The sequence below is a fragment of the Centrocercus urophasianus genome, unplaced genomic scaffold (genome assembly GCF_019232065.1).
Source record: "Centrocercus urophasianus isolate 14NV4802_14NV808 unplaced genomic scaffold, USGS_Curo_1.0 seq_29, whole genome shotgun sequence".
Classification (NCBI taxonomy): Eukaryota; Metazoa; Chordata; class Aves; order Galliformes; family Phasianidae; genus Centrocercus; species Centrocercus urophasianus.
Genome location: NW_024884855.1, coordinates 3,653,398 through 3,669,914, shown reverse-complemented (window position 1 = coordinate 3,669,914; position 16,517 = coordinate 3,653,398). Strand labels below are relative to the sequence as shown.

The 16,517-nt window shown below is 41.8% G+C and overlaps 1 protein-coding gene across 1 annotated transcript; it reads right to left on the bottom strand.

Moving 5' to 3' along the window:
* Window positions 1-605: 605 nt before the first annotated feature.
* On the bottom strand, window positions 606-16,309 carry CUNH16orf72 (chromosome unknown C16orf72 homolog). The gene is made up of 4 exons (XM_042827852.1): window positions 15,926-16,309; window positions 15,150-15,230; window positions 11,023-11,298; window positions 606-4,014 (listed from the first exon to the last, which is right to left on the bottom strand). The coding sequence occupies exons 1-4, from the start codon at window positions 16,143-16,145 to the stop codon at window positions 3,770-3,772; spliced, it is 822 nt and encodes a 273-aa protein (XP_042683786.1). The 5' UTR covers window positions 16,146-16,309; the 3' UTR covers window positions 606-3,769.
* Window positions 16,310-16,517: the final 208 nt, after the last annotated feature.

The following is a 16,517-nucleotide window of genomic DNA, read 5'->3' as shown; positions in this document are numbered from 1 at the left end:
GATGGTGCACTGAAACCATGGAAGAAGCCAGGTGTACATTCCTCACTTCTACCAACCAGTTACTAGCTCTAGGCTATCAGCTGAAAGACTTACATTAGGAGTCGTTTAAGAATACTTTCAAACCACCACCATAACATTTGACTGGTTAGAAATTGGAGAAGGCAGCTAAATTCCAAAGCCTGCTGGTAAGATAAGCGAAAAAATATTTGCAGGTTTGGGGACACCCACACAAAGCAGGAAAGCCTGTTATTACAGCACCTTGTTTCACACAAGTGCAAAGTCTTTTGGCTAGAGAGATAAATCTGTACTACTGAAGTCAATACCAATTCCACTCCTAAAGAGGGTATGCTGCACATTTTAAGATGCTTTTCCTAGATCTCAGTGATGCTGAATTCCATAGAACATCTCACACAAATGCATGCAGTACACCCCAATTCTTAAGGCTTTCAGCAGCCTGCAGCACAGCAGCTTGTGATGCAGGAGACAAAAGCCTAAATGCAGCTGCCATCAAATTCCATTCTGCAGAATTAAATAAGCCTGTAGCTCACACTTCTGTTTGGGGCTCATCGATGGACTGTATTATTTAAAATAATTACAAAGCAGCCTTAACATTTTTTATTTTTTTTATTAGGTTTATTATGACTTAGAGTTTCTATTACTCCAGTTGGGTAAACCACATTTGAGAATAAGTTTAACTGCAGGACTTCAGTTTCAGCCAAAATCATTTTTGCATTACTTTATTGTAATATAACTTTAAATTTAACATTTAAAACGTATTTCATTAATAAGCAAGCCAAGCTCAGTAGCTTCAGTGCAGGATGTACTGTATGTAACTTGCCGCACATTCATGTTAGATTCGATGTACATGGAAAAAAGACCAGTCAACTCTATGATTCATAAGAGAAAGCAAAAATAAGCACTTCCTTAAAAATCAAACTAAACAGTCCTCAGTTCAGTGTTTCTTTAACATCAACTTACTTCTGGCTCCAGGAGCTAGTTTGGATAACAGCAGAATGCTGCTTTTCAGAATTACACTTTTCTACACTGACAAGAAATAATCTTCAAAGCAAAAGGTACTGAGCTTTAACTTGTTTTCCCGAGACAATCTGTTCTCCCATTTACCAGGTGAATATGTGCATTTTGGATTATTCCAGCAAGGGTTAACAAAGAAACAGTTGGGGCTGAACAGAAAAACACGTTGCCAAGTATTTAAGGTACAGGCAAAAATATCACTGCAATTAGTTTAAGACTGTTTTCTCCTCAAAGAAAAAATGGCACAAATCAAAGAAAGCCAAATAAATGTAGTTTTGAGTGGTAGCAGACTGAAGTAATGCTTGAGAACATTAACAGAATAGAACTGCAAGGAAGGGGAGACAATCTGAATAGGTTCTGTGTATTTGGGCTAGACCAGAAGCACTGTTAACAGTTCAAACCCTGTATGCAGAACTCTGATATCAGTATGTTGCTACCCTTACTACACATAAGGTGTTAGAAGTTGCAGAGCATAAGCATATCAGTTGTACAAACCAGTTAATGAATAAACAAAACAGATGATGGTTTCCACATGTGTCTTTCCTGGTCAGGATTCCAGCCTGTGACTTTTCATTTTGCGATTCTCCATTTAGGACAGAGAAACTCCTCTATCAAAAGCCAAATAAATACTAATGCTTAGATACTTAAAAGTTTCAGTTGAAAATGCAGTCAAATGAATACCAGCTTTATGCAGCTTTAATATTTTACATAAAATAAGTCTTATGAATCATAGTTAATAGCAGTAACTGAAACTAAGGTATACCAAGTCCTTCAGGTGATGTGCAAGTTAAGCTATGTAACACAGGCAGGGAGTTTAGAACAGGTCTTACCATCTTGCTTTGCACAGTTCTTACACTTGCCCCATAAACTACAGAACCTCTAGCTACAGTGTTGTGCAAACGTTGACATCCTTAAGAGCTCTTCAATGTAAAGAAATATGATGGAAGCACCACAAAGCAAGGAAGTTTTGCTCCTAAGAGACTTGAATTCTGAAAGTTTTTAAATATCAATTACTGTCTTGCCTCATCAAGCAACCACCAATGAAAGAACATCAGGGCAAAAAGAAGCAAGACTACAGTCAAGTCTGCTTCAAGTAACAAGAAATACAAAGATCTGACTCTACAAGCACATAAGCAGAAGTCTTAAAGAGCTGTATACGAATGGAGCTCAAGGTGCCATAACTGTTAAGTAGGACACCAGAATTTAGCACTGTGGATCTAGAACAGCTGCATTTCATCAAAGATGAGTCTATGCTTCCAGTTAAGCACGTATACCACCTCACTAAACACCCTTTCCCAGCTCGAAGGTCTGGAGCTCCTTGTTTTTTTTTATTCCTCGTGTATTATTCATTTTTAGGCAGAGATTCAGAGGCCATAAAAGCCAGTTTCCACCAAAAAAAAAAAAAAAAAAAAAAGACTCCTACCTACATGTAAAAACAGAAGTTCTTTGAGATTGATATATCCATCCCCATTCAGAAACTGATTTGCAGCCGATCAGTCTTGATGTCTACTTCAGTTTTTGATAACACTTACTTTATGGCAGAGTTTGATCCTATGAATGTAAGCTCAACACAGAAAGAAAGCCATTTATCCTTTTTAATTCATCCTTACAGCATGTTTATCCAGAACTTTTTAAAATCAACTTCCAGTTTTAAATTATTTTCTTAGCACTTGACAGAACCTGCACTGTCACCTGCCATGAGGGAGGTGGCATCACAGAGAATCTTAAGTTAGTCCAAGTTCCCACTTGTGACCAGAAGTCTTACTTGTTAGACAATACCCTTCCTTCAACTACTCCCCCTCACTCCCCTCTCCTCCCACCCCTCCCCAGCAATGGGCAATTACTCCACAAGAAATGTAAAATGGGATATGGGTGTACACAAAGCCTACCCTTCACTAATACTGAACAGAAAAGCCTACTTTCCAATTACAGGACATCTTCCTCTAAATTTAGGTCAGCACTGGTGCAGTCTGCACTGTGTATTGTTACCACAAGGATAATACCATTAAGTACATATATTTCCTCAAACTGAAGATTCAAAAGTCTATGAAGTTAACTGGGGAAGTTTTATATTGCTACTTCAGAGCACTAAACACACAAAGTGAACCCAATAAAGATCCTTGTATTGATTCAATATTAAGTATTAATTGCATGACCATCATAGCACCTCTTTACATTATCACACAATCACCAGAATTATCAACTGCTTTTAAAACTAAAAAGGGTACAGTCCAATATTTATAACTTGCACACTGTTACTATAGAGAAACTAGGTGCATGGTACAGTGCTGCAAAAATGGAAGCCTGCAGTTTTGACAAAGATGCCAAGTCATGTAGTAGACAATTTCAGTCAAACTGGCAATACTGTTTAAGCAAATACTCAACACAGCAGGAAATAAAGGACAAAAGAAGCATTCTATAACCAAATAAACGTCTGAAATTTCCTTTCCCTTTAAGAATACAAGTAAGGTCACTTTTAGCCTTGGAACAGATACATGTTCGCCTATGATGATCTTGCTAGCTACTACACAATATCTGATGTCCTCTGCTAAGAATATAGTTTAAGAAAGCCGCAGATACAAGAGGCGTCTAACGTAATACCTAAAATTTTTTATGGCAATTATTGAATTTGTCTTAAACAGTGAATATGGGAAGATGGCCTCACGTTTCCTTTTCAATAGTACTCTGAGGATCAAGTGGCTTTCAAGCAGCATGGTGGGTTTGAAATTTATGCAGTTTAGATCATTCTGTTGCGTTTATGAGTTGGTGAGTCTGTAATGACATCGCCACACTGGGCTGAGGTACGCTTTCTAGTTCCACCATTGTCCAAGTGGAGTGCCATTTCTTCTGATATGAAAGTGTTCAAATCAACATCATGAAGTCCGTTTCTCCTTCGACTAGCATTGGAACCACTGCTCACGTGAGTAGGAGAGCCTGGGGTACTCGAGCGAACACTTATACTAGCCATTGCACCACTAAGACCTAAGGGAAGAAAAGAAAGAACATTTAGGACATGCAGCAAAGAAAGCAACTTCCTGTGCGTACAGGGATGACATTTATCTGACGTAGTGATACGTTACAGGCACCTCATCCTATTATTTGTGCTATGCACACTCACTTGAAGGCCAGGACACACCCTCCCACCTCTCTGCCATGCCTTCTTAGCTTTTACTATAAGAGAATACAGAAGTTGGAGGAGCCCCTTAGAAAATTTGGAGCGAGTTCATACACCAGGTTGTAGAGGCACACTACGGCAAATGCTTGCTCCACAAGCAGATGACAGGCTAGTCATAGTGTGAAAACACTCACAGGAAGGGTAGTCTACCCCATGTGGCAGCTTCAACCTAAGCCATTTCCAACACAGAAGGAAACTTTCCCTACTAATGCAGTTAATTGCAAAGTTGACTTAGTCTTGTTTCAAAAGTTCCCCTTACATTCTGAAGGGAACTACAGCATGACAGCACATCACAGACAGGTTTGTAAAGCAACCAATTTAATTATTTAAGTAAAAACAATTGAGGGCTGCCACTATTAGCCAACACGTTAGTATTCAGAGCACTTAAAGCAGAAAAGCAAGACCACATGTCAATTGACCAAAATTCACTACCGGCAGATCTGATCCAAAACAGCGTCACAGGCTCCCTGCTATCACTGTGCTTCCTAGCACTTCATTAATAACCTGAACAGAAGTGAAAACTTCATACTAATTAACAGATTCTAAAGCCATCTGCAGTGATGGCAGGTTGATACGCAAGTCGTGACAGGACAGGTTAGCCAGATTCACTCTACATCACTGCAGAAATAACACTGAAAGCTTTGATCTTGTAATACAAGATCTACTTTACATGGAATATTTTGCACTATGTCCAGTAAAAACTAATAGCTTGTGCTTCCTTAGAAGCTGCTGCTCACAGCAGCTCACAGCCCTTCTGCTCACAGCCCCAGCGAATGTCCCCAACGACTTAGAAGCATGGCTTAAAGCCTGACCAGAATCCTGCAGGGTTTTAACAACATAAAAATTCTTTTCATCCAAAATGACAGAAAGTATTTGAAGAAAAAAAAAAAAAAAAAAAAAAGAGCAAAAGCCCCTTTAATGAAAAAATAGGCCACAGCCAAAAAGCTTTGTTCTGGTACTCCCAGAATTCAGGTTGAGCTTAAATTTGAAGTCATTAAAAAATGAGACTCATATCTACAAAATAAAGTAAAGCACCCAAGCGGAAAAAAAAAAAAAAAGCCAGATGTTTAAAAGTTAGGCAGGTAAGAAATCACTGCACAATTCAAAAATTGCAGGAAGTTTAATTTCAACTGACACAGCATTAGAAAGAACATTTCATCCTGTACAATTCAACTGCAAAAACAAAACTGACAGTACAGAAGGTAAATGTTTCTGACGCTTCCAAACCCAAACTGACACTTTGCCCATGGTTCTCCATAGCACTAATTCCAAACATAATTGCTCTGAACACACAGGTTCAGTACTGTTACTTCCACAATTGACAGTTTACATAACTTTCAGTCATTGGTTGTTCTGTAGAACTCAGAATCAAGTGATCAGTGTATTTTTTTTTTTTTTTTTTTAGAAAAACTATTCTAAAGCCAAAACTGATCTCTCAGGTGAGAAACCATGTTTTAGCCATCACTCAAGAACTACATTCTGAAGAGACTTTCAAATACCATACATTGTTTGAAGCCAGAGATTCACAAGTCAGAATTAACAAGTGTATCTACTACACTGCAGCATCCTAACAGAGGATGGCAAGCAATGCCTCAGGCAGATATTCTCTTCTCAGTATTCAGGTAATACCAAATCACTACAGATTTAGACTCAGAACCAGCCTCTCTCTTGGAGACTACTGTGAAGATTATAAACTTTAGTCAAGCCTGGTGTCAAAGGCAGTGGGCTAGCTTTGAAACAGTGGGTACAAAAATCAGAATACAATGACATTGCAACACAACGAGTACTTCTAGTTGCAGTTTAAATTTCCATCTCATACTAGGTCAGTTAAGTATCTGTAGGTCATCATTAAGTATGCAAACAGCCTCACCATGGAGTGGCAGTTCTTTATTGGTTACTAGCAGTTGCCATATTACATAGCACTACACAGCAATCTAATGTCAAATGAAACCATTTACATCCATTGAAGACTAGGCAAACTAATATAGAAGAACGAGGAAAAAAAAAAAACACCAAGACATACTGAAACACTGAATTGCCATTTGACACAAGCAATGTTACTGAAGACAATCAGCAATGTAATCGAAAAGATCTGTTTTCTGCTGCCAGAAAACAGCATCTTCCAGGATGAATGATCCACAGTTCACTTCTTCTAGGAAAGCTGTTGTCACGCAAGAGGAAAATCTCAGAAAACCCATTCACTGAGAATTAGTTCAAGTTTTTCGTGTATTCTGAGAGCATTTAAGTTAAGCAGTTAGGTGAACAGTAATAGATACTACACAATAAGATGACATGATTAGCAACATCATTTAACAACTTCATTTCTGTACTGCGATTAACAGGACCTAATCACAGGCACAGCTTTGTCTACAGAATAGGACAGATTCAATGGCTACTGAAGTGTTTTCACCTATTTCATTACCCCATGATCACAGCTGAAATCTCCCACTGCTCTTCGCAGATCTTTGTCTAAAAGCCCTTAAGAAAGGACACATTGCTCTCCTCTTCGCCATGCCTTAAATTGGAGGGCACTGTCTGAAGTGTTTTATAGGATTCATTACTTTCTCACTACCACTATTTTTTCAGTCAAAGCTCTTATGAAATACATTGATTTTTGTGAAATTACTGCTATCTGAAGGGTGTTTTAGAGCACTTACTATAGCGCTATTAGTAAAAGTTACAGTATAGAGAGGATATTAGGAAGGTAGCTTACAATTAAGTACTTACTCTCCAAGGTTATCTAATCATTAGAATGCTTGGCTAAACGTGAATGTTTCATGGAGAATGAAATGTTCAGGTTAAATAAAACTGCCAACTCTAGCACACATTTACTTACACTAACCTAACTGAAGCTTTATAAACCACAAACTGTTTCACCTGCACTGCAGCCATGATCCCAATGAGTTATTCAGGTCACTATCAAACTATCAAATACTGGATAGCCACTATTCAGTATAGTCATGGTATGAACTACTGTTTCCAGACATTTCAATCAGCAAGGATTAGAAGGAATATTCACACTTGAAGTGTGACCAAAGTAAGAATTAGTTATCTTCACAAAAATCCTTGTCACTCCACCACTGTTCAAATTACTGCTACACAACAAGTTCCAGCAACACACCAACAAACCTTTATGTCAAATTTAACCCTATCCGATTCATCTAAACTCTATTCTCCCATGGTCTCTCTATCTATCAGTTGCTTCCTTCTCCATTTTTTTAATATTGATTTGTAATACAAAACAGATGGCAAGACAAGACAAAACCTGATGGACATTTAGAATCCTTGAGTCAAGTCACATATTTCCATCTGGCAGTCAGAGTTTAGCCCAGAGGGACTGAATCAATGCCATGTCAACACTTACTCTACCGAGCAAAAACTCCACTGTTTCTACACTGAGCTCTTGCCTACCAGTGCATCATTTTAAGTAAGAACACTGAAGTACAATGCTTTTCACTACTGCCTTGCTGAGCTGCTACTCGCCTCAAATACATGACATTTTCTCCCATGCTTCTGGGAAAGAGTACAGATCCCACACTGAGCATACATCTGACAGAGCATCAACCCCATGCTGGAAGACCAAAGCATCATTCCAGACCGTAGAACAACCAGCACCCCTTAAGAGTCTTGTAGGCAGACAGCATCCTACCTATTAGTAAGGCAGAAAGCGCTCTGGTACAGGTCAACTTCTAGAAATCATGGCTATCGGTTCAATTTAATCTTTATTTGAAAACTCTTCTCACAGATACACACTGAGGAAGCACATGAAGATGCACCTAAGCCTACGCTAACTGCTTTTTTTTTTTAGGGTTAGATGAAAGTCACAAACTCAGGTTTAAGGAGTTGAACAATAGCAGCATTTTATCTTCATTACTTCCAGGAATATGCAGTATCACCACTTTAAGAAAAATCCACTTGAGCTTCAGGGTAAGACAGCATACTTTACCTTAACTACTTCCCAAATTGTAAGAAGTGCTGAGTACAGCCCTTAACAGCTAGTTTCAAGTGAGATTATATTTCAAATGGTGGCCTCCAGCACACCAATAATGCAAAGCTGCCATCAAGGGCAAACATTTTCACTTGCCAGTTTACTCTCTGAGATTCCTTCTTCGGTCCCCAGAAGTTACACTGAAGGAGTTCAGTAACAGATGCACACAGCAGAAGTGCCGTAACAAAAGTAAGATCACCATAAAAAAGGAACTCTTCCAAGTTAGTACAGCTTTTCTTGATCATTCTGCTTTTAAAACAGAAGAGTAAAGAACAAGTTCACCCCTGATGTGAATAATGCCACAAAACTAAGTTTGGGGTTCAAAATGCCCAGCCTTCATCAAGAAAGCCATTTAATCACCTTGCTGAGTTCTAATACACACCAGACAAGGATCAAAAGGCAAGAAGTTTAAAATTGCAGTTTTAGGGAGATTTGCAGATGCAGCATATGGTTTTCAAGATTCAATTACAGATACTCTAGAGTTTTATTTTAAGGAATACACAGAGCTGTGCACAGCTTTCCAGGAAGTATTAACTAACTACATCACTATATAGCTTCTTCTCTAAGTTCTCAGATTTAAATATAAATAGTGAGACTTTGGTATAGTAGTCCAATCAGCAAATTGAAGGATCTAGGTCTTCAGTCATACTGCCATCCCCTTCTGAGCAGCAGCAATATGCCAGTAAAGGAGCTTCAGAGCTTTATTCTGTACTTTAACTCATGTCTGTTTTACTAAAGACACCACATTAAGCAGCGAGTTTCCGTATTGCCCTCAACTCTGATTCAGCCCATCCATGTCACTGACAGAGGAATACTCTACTCCACAGAAAGCCTTCTGGCACAAAACCCTGCTTTTACACACCGGTCAGAAATTTCACTTAAAGCCTTAGTGCTGAACACTTGCTGAAGCTGCTCTCACTACCACGTTCCCTCACATCCAGAAGTAGCACACCACTTCAGCAGCCTGCCACAGATGCAGACACACAGCCCTACATTAATTTACAAACAAAAGTTACTTGCAGTTTAAAAAAAGTTGAAGCAGTTCTAAGATGACCAACAATAAACAGGAACAAAGATGAGACGATAGTTTTATCACTACTTCCTCAGTGTTAGAAAAGGGTAAGGAGATGGAAGGCAACAAATTGTAGACACTAGCCTAGAAACACTCAGGGGGCCCTACACAAGTCTAGTGACTGAAGGAGGAATACAAAAAGCATGTGTCATATCAGACTGAAACTGATATCAGAAGAAACTAATCCAGAAGGTGACTGACATGTAATCCTGCCCACCAGCTGATTAAGGGGAAGAGCACATTTCTAGTCCTTCCTGCAGTACTATCAGAGCAAACTTCCTACTCTGCTCATGAGCCTCATTCCTTTCATATTCCAAACGTACCCAGAAGTTCCCCTTTGCTCTTCCATGAACAACCTCTGTACTAAGAAGAGGTTAAAAAACAATTATAATAACTTCAGTGAATACCCACCAATTAACTGCTTGAAAGTGCTCTGTGTTTAAGCGACTTGTAAGCCTTTATTTCAGGCAATCTGCACAGGGTTTAAATGTAGTTTCAGAAAGGAAGGTTGTTTTTTTTTTTTTGTTTGTTTGTTTTTGTTGTTGTTGTTTTTTTAAGTCCGCTTATCATTTTGTATTACATGAGAGTCAGCTTCTGCAGCTGTCCTCCTCATGAAATCAGCTTAACCTACTGAATAAACAATACTGGTACACAGAGTTCTCTAGCCAGCTTCCAGTATGAGAAGGAAACTGCCAAAACACATGATCAGGTGTAAGTATGGTTCATTGAAATGGCAACAGAGCAGCCAGTAACATGTCTAAGTGACAGCCTAATTCTGGTAACAGTGCAGGGCTTATTCATCTTGAAAAACTGCCACAGCAGAGCAGAGGCAAAGACTGCATTTTAAGGAATGCACTTAACTACTTAAATCCTATTCCCTACCAAAAGTAATATGGTAATGTTTTCATTTATTTTTCACAGATATTTCCAGACAGTTTTATCTTTAAGTCTCCACAAACAGCTCATTAGCTCAAAGTACCTGCTACCCTTTAGAAATTTTACAAGGCATAATAAAATCCAAAGGTGAGCTGCTTTTCACCTCATGACCATTTTCTTTTTCACTTGTTGAATGAAAGTTCAAAGCAGAATTAGCTGCTGAGAATTTGTAACTCTTAAAAAGCTACACCAGCACTATTGACAACAGCAAGGAAATCCACTATGAATCAACTTGGGGTACATTTTTAAGAAGTGAACTAGGAATCAGAGCTGAACAGGACTCCTGCAGTGAAGGAAACCTACAATATCCCTCTCCATGCACTTGCTGGAGCAGAATACCACACTATTATCCTCGCACCAAAAAACAAGGGCACTAAGACATATAGTTTCAAACTGTCAATTCCTTCCTCTACCCCACATAAATCTGTTAGTTACTTACTACTAGTTAACACTTAACTAGGTGCAAGTGTAGTAATATCACTTCCCAACAATTGTATTTACTTTAGCATTGATACAAATATCATCTCTTCATGCTTCAGAAATACTCTAAGTTGATACTTGAGTTTCAGATGCATTACATTCTGCAGCCATGAACTCTTTCCACAAAGCACCTCACTCATATTTGACCACACAACTTTTTAGTATCTAGCAAATCTTACACATACAGAAAGCTCTTAGAGAATTAGGTAGACACCTTCAACTGGAACACTGAGTACATGACAAAGATATCAGTGACCAAAATCCAAAGCATAAGAGGAAGACATGCTTCATGAACCCCCACCCAGTTTTAGCCAAGTAGTATTGAAAAATTACTGTTACCATGCAGAGCTATGGCTTCACGGAAGGGTTGCAAATCAGTCTCTACAGATGAGCTAGTTTCTGTTGAAGTAGCTCGGTTAGGGGATACTACAGTCAGTCTTGGAGGAGCTCTAGAATTTCTTGGAGGAGGAACTTTTCCACATAGGAAGCTGATCAAGTCTTCTCTACGAATAGTTCTTCTGCGTTTTTTAACCCAAGCTAACACATCCTTGTTCCGACGTTGATAGCCAATCTGAATTCCTACATCAAAGCTTCGCTGATGGGCATCCACACTTTCTGCAAGAAGACAGAAAAGTATCCTTAGCAAATACTACAGATGGAACAAAACAATATATAGTATGGTACACACTGATATGATTTTCTTTCAGCCAAAAGAAATAAGCGTGTCTTCTACAGGTTACTGTAATACAGCACCTAGTCTGTAGCAGTGAAAATGAGTCATTACATCTAAGTATTAATTAAAAGGAGTTGATTAGTTCCTTTTCCTCCCCCTACATTTTTACAAGTCAGAATTTAAATTCCTCAGCAATAGCATTTATTTGCTATACCTGAGGTTAGCACTAGAACACTGAGACCATACTGTATTAACATCAGAAGCATCCTTTGAGCTGGTCAGTCTGAGACAGGTACTTAAATCAGCAGATATGCATTTGCTTAATGAACAGCAGCACACTTCAACTTTCCACGCACTCCTAAAGTACATCAGCAGAGTTAGGAAATTCCACATAAAAGAACTAACTCATTTTCTCACTGCTAGCAGATGCACAATTTTCAGAAGATTCCCATTTCTTTAGAGTACAAGCTTACTCCAGATTTCACATAGAGGAAATTGACAGGAGGCCATAGTTTTGAACCTAGCTAGAACAGCATTTCCGACATCCTTCAGTTAGGCTTCTTTTGTAAATACATTACCTAAGATTTTCCTTCCTCATTTAGGAATCCATTACAAGTTTGATATACAAACGCTTTGAATAGGTATTACTTACTATTATCCCTGCTACAAAACACAGTTTTATTCTTCACTGATGCTATCAGTCATCTGTGCACAACAGTTAACTCCACTTCTAACGAGCACTATTTATTTACTTGTATTACATTGTCCTCAAACTTCAGCAAGTTCTTGGCTACCAGTTGAAGAAGTACTATCAGCAAATTTCAGAGAACAGATGGGACAAATCATTTTCTTTACTCATGTATGTTACCTTGTTTGCCATGAAAACCACTGCCATGTTAGCTCTCACTCCACTCAAAGTTAAAACAGCACCCACTCCAACTCAATTCACTTGACTTCCAGATTTGTTTTTAAACTTAAAGACAGAAGAAGCTGCTTTTGAATTCTTCCTTTACTAATGAAGTCCAACATAAAAGCCATTTCCTCAAAATAATGTTGAGATTTATGAACAGCTGTCCAAGATACTGCCTTACAGATAAACAGAGACATACACATCTAACCTATTTCTCACACACAAGAACAACCACTTAAGTGCCAATCTTGGACATTACTGTAAGGCACCACTGGATGGCCCATAAAGGAGTGCTAAAAAACTACCACATAACAGCATTTCAAATATAGCACAACTTACCAAGGAAGGAAATACTGGATCACACAACCACACAAAGTATGTTTAGTATGCTAACATTACCTTCATGCACTCTTTTTTATAGTACTTTCTTATGCTGCTTTGTAACCAAAGGACTGAAAGGTCTACAAAAGCTAATTCCTGTTGAAGCAATGGCAACTTGACAGATTATTCCTCCAGGCACTTTAACTCCATACCATCTCTGACTCCAGTACAGTAGGGCAAGAGCTATCCAAACTCCTCAGAGCTAGACTGGAAGCTGACAACAGTCCTTTAATCCCTTCCTGAAATACCTTGAGAAAACCCTGAGAGATGAAGAGCCCAGCTCTACATCAACAAGCCTGCCCTCCTTGTATACAAGAACACTTGACAAAGGGCTAACTAAGGTCAGTTATGAAGGCAGCCACTGACTGTCAACATACCCTAGGCAAATTTCAAGCACCATAACCCTAGGAAAGACCAGGCATTAAAACCTACAACTGCTTTGTTCAAAGTCAGACTGAGAAGATACACAAGCAGTCAAGCTGCCTACATTTCACAATTACAAATACTAATATTACCAGAAAGTTACATTTTTCAATAAGTTAAACTGTGGGCTCACAAAATCATCAAAATAACTAAAACCCTTACAAAGCAGACACTCACTTAAGTGAAAACAGAAATCCACAATCCAGATGCTCTTCAGATCATGGTACAATAACACAATTTATTTTGAAGAAAATGCTAATATACATGCAATCACACTATCTGCCCTACACACTGTTTCTTACATTGCTCCCATTAAAGGCTTTGATGCCTTGAAGTTATCAAACCAGAAACCCACTGGGGCAAGAGAAAGTAGGTAACATTTAGTTCACAGTACCTAGCACTTCAATGTTCTGTCAGAATTCCTTTGAAATAACTATTACTGAATGTGTGAAGGAGCCACAGAAGGTTTTTAAAGAGTAATTTTCTGTTTATTACTCGAGGCAAATTCACATTAATGGACTCTTTACTTGCAAGGTACACCATGGCCTAGATGATCCTAGGCATATTCTCCTACCTTTTAAGGGGACTTACTCAACTCGGAATCAAGTGAGGACTGAAAGGAAGACTGCAGTTTTGAGTAACTAAGCACTTAATTCTGTTTAAGAGAAGTTTCAGATACTCCTTTGTGAAGTATTACATGATATCTGCCTGAAGACAGCATGCTATTTTAATTCTAGTTTCCCTGATCACTGAGAAACTACATATTCTTCTCTTAACCACATTATTGCAGAAAAATAGGTCTCATTTAACTTGATTACTTATAACACAAGTAATTTAAGCAAAAATTAAGGCTGTAGCAAGGACATTGGAAAGGACATCATTTGCAACAAACTAATAATTCTAGACAATTTACTACCTGCTGCTCCTCCAGCACCATGCTCAAGAGACAATGGAGCCTGTCCATGTTTGAGCAGCTCTCTCAGGATGGGCATTAGCCCATTACATGATGGGCTGCCCCTTTACACAACTCACAACACATACAGAATAGTCATACACACTTCCTGCAGGAGAGATGATCACTGCTAGTGAGGCCTATTTATCTACATTTCCTTATTGCTTCCTCCACATCCCTCAGAAACCCAACGAGGCAGAAACATGCTAAGCTCTAGCAAATCCCACAAACCAGGAAATTCAAGACAAATGAAAAACTTCCAGGGTATACCATGTGCCATGCTATACAGACCAAGAAAAACACTTCCAGAACTTAAAGAAAAACAGCAGTTTGAAACTCCAAAGTTTGAGTTTCTTCCTAGTAATGGAAGGCAGTAATAACAAATTCACACTTGGCTGAATTCATTCTCTGCTCATACAAGTATTGAACAACCCTTCTGAAGCAAGGAACTCTTGTACCAATCTAAGGAACACCAGAGTCCAGAAACAGATCTTAACAGATGGAGTCAAACAGCACAACAGAACAGCCATAAGCACAAGGAGCACAAGCTTTGGCTAAGATCACCGTTTTACCATCACCCTAATGAAGAGTGAATGACAATGAGGTGCTTAACAAAGTGGGAATCTTCTGCAAGGCTCACTGAAAGCGCCTCAGTGGCACAAGAACAAAGTTGTTTGTTTTTTGTTTTTTTTTTTTTAAACCTATATGCAGAGTTCTGCAAACAATAAAGCCAACCTACTCTTCAGTGAAAACGCACACACATTATACTGACATCCCAGCATTTAATACACAACGAAATTAAAGCTATGGAGGACACTGAAGTCCTGTAGAAGCTCTTGCGCTCTTCCCTTGAATCATGAGAGGCACACTAAGAACATCCTCTTTCAAGGGTCTCAGAACAAAACAGCCTTTAAGTTGTTAGTCACTGACATGAGGCAACAGAAAAGATTCAACTGCTGTCAGCTAAAAGGGCACAGGGAAAACTCTCAAGATTCAGGAAGCAGTCTCGGGTTAGATTTTATCAGGGTGAATAAGAGACATTAGCAGGCCCCGCTTATGAGTAAGCCGAGGCAGGAGGCCGAGCGGGCCCGGCTCAGCGGGGAAGGCCACGGGCAGTAGCCCCTTACCTTTGTAGAGGTTGGTGACCGCAGTGGCCGCGTTCTGGAAAGGGACCCAAAGGGAGAGACCCGGCTGCTGGCACACCCGGTCTGCAGGGAGGGAAGGACACACGCTGTTTATTTTGGAGTCGCTAACTCCGAACGGCCATGTTAGGTTTCGCCATTTTGTTCCACCTCCCGAAGGCGGCTCGGCAGCGGGACCGGGAAGGGCGGCCGGCCGCTGGGGGGGCTCGGGTCACGGCGGCGACTCCCGGGGCCGCGCGGGGAAGCGCCGAGCCGTGCCCCCGCCCGCAGCCCCCGCCGCACAATGGGGCCGGCCCCGCACTTCGCCATTTTGTGGGCGCTTCTTCCCCGGGCTGGGCGGCAGCCGCCGCCGGCACGGCCGTCCGTCCGCTCCCCGCCCCGCCCGCGGCTCACCTCCGCAGAGCTCGGCCCGCCGCCCTGCCCCCTCCCGCCCGGCCCCCCGCAGCGGCGGCTCCGCAGGCTTCTCCCGGCGGCTCCCCGCGCCGCCATCCCGGGCCGAGCCTTCCGCCGGCGGCCGCGAAGGGCGACGTTCCTCGGCCGCCCTCACGCCATTTTGTTTTCCCGTCCGCCTCCATGGACGGGCGCGGAGCCTCCAGGCCGGAAGCCCGCTCCTCGCCCTGCCCGGGCCGTCCCGCCGCCACATCCCCTTTGTGGGGCCGCGGCCCCGCTCGCACCCCGCCCAGCGGCACCGCACCGCCGCCGCCCCCGGGCCGGGCCCCGCCGTCCCCCGCCTTTTCCCCCCCTTCCCCCCAGCCGCTCACCCTTGTACAGCTGGGCCACGGCGGTGGCCGAGTTCTGGAAGAGGTGCCACAGCTTCTGCTGCTTGTGCTCGGGCTGCGCCGCCGCCTCGTCCTGCAGCTCCGGCGCCAGCGCCTCCTCCTGCTCGGCCTCGGCGAGACACTGCCGCTCCCACTTGCTGAACCAGTGCTCGGGCCCGTGCTCCTGGATCTCCGCTTCTCCTTCCTCCTTCTTGTCCTCCATCCTCCGGCCGGCTCTGCGACCTCTCCGCCTCCTCGCAGGCCCGGCTCCGCCGAACGGCCGCACTACCCCCTTTTTCTTCCTCCTCCTTTGCCGGCCCGGCCCTACCTCACCCCCATGCCGCCGGGCTCAGCCGGCCCGTCCCTCCGTTCCAAACACACTAAGCGACGGCGCCGCCCCGAGCGCAATAAAAGCCCGGCGGAACCGCCCGGGAACGCGCAGCCGCTCAACTCCGCCCCGCAGCGCCATTGGCCGCCCCTGCCCCGGCACCGCCGGTTTGAACGGCGGCGCTGCACGGCACTGGTTCCCACGCACGTCAATCCGGCATTACGTCACGGGGGGGCGGGGCCAAGCGGCAGACGGCTCGTGTCGTCA

Bases quoted from the DNA above. Each gene is read 5' to 3' on its own strand.
- CUNH16orf72 (XM_042827852.1), bottom strand. From the start codon at position 16,145: ATGGAGGACAAGAAGGAGGAAGGAGAAGCGGAGATCCAGGAGCACGGG. The intron at 11,299-15,149 runs GTAAGGGGCTAC...GTCTTCTTGCAG, and splicing joins GGTCACCAACCTCTACAAAG to AAAGTGTGGATGCCCATCAG. The intron at 4,015-11,022 runs GTAACAGTAATT...TTCTTCCCTTAG, and splicing joins TGAAGCCATAGCTCTGCATG to GTCTTAGTGGTGCAATGGCT.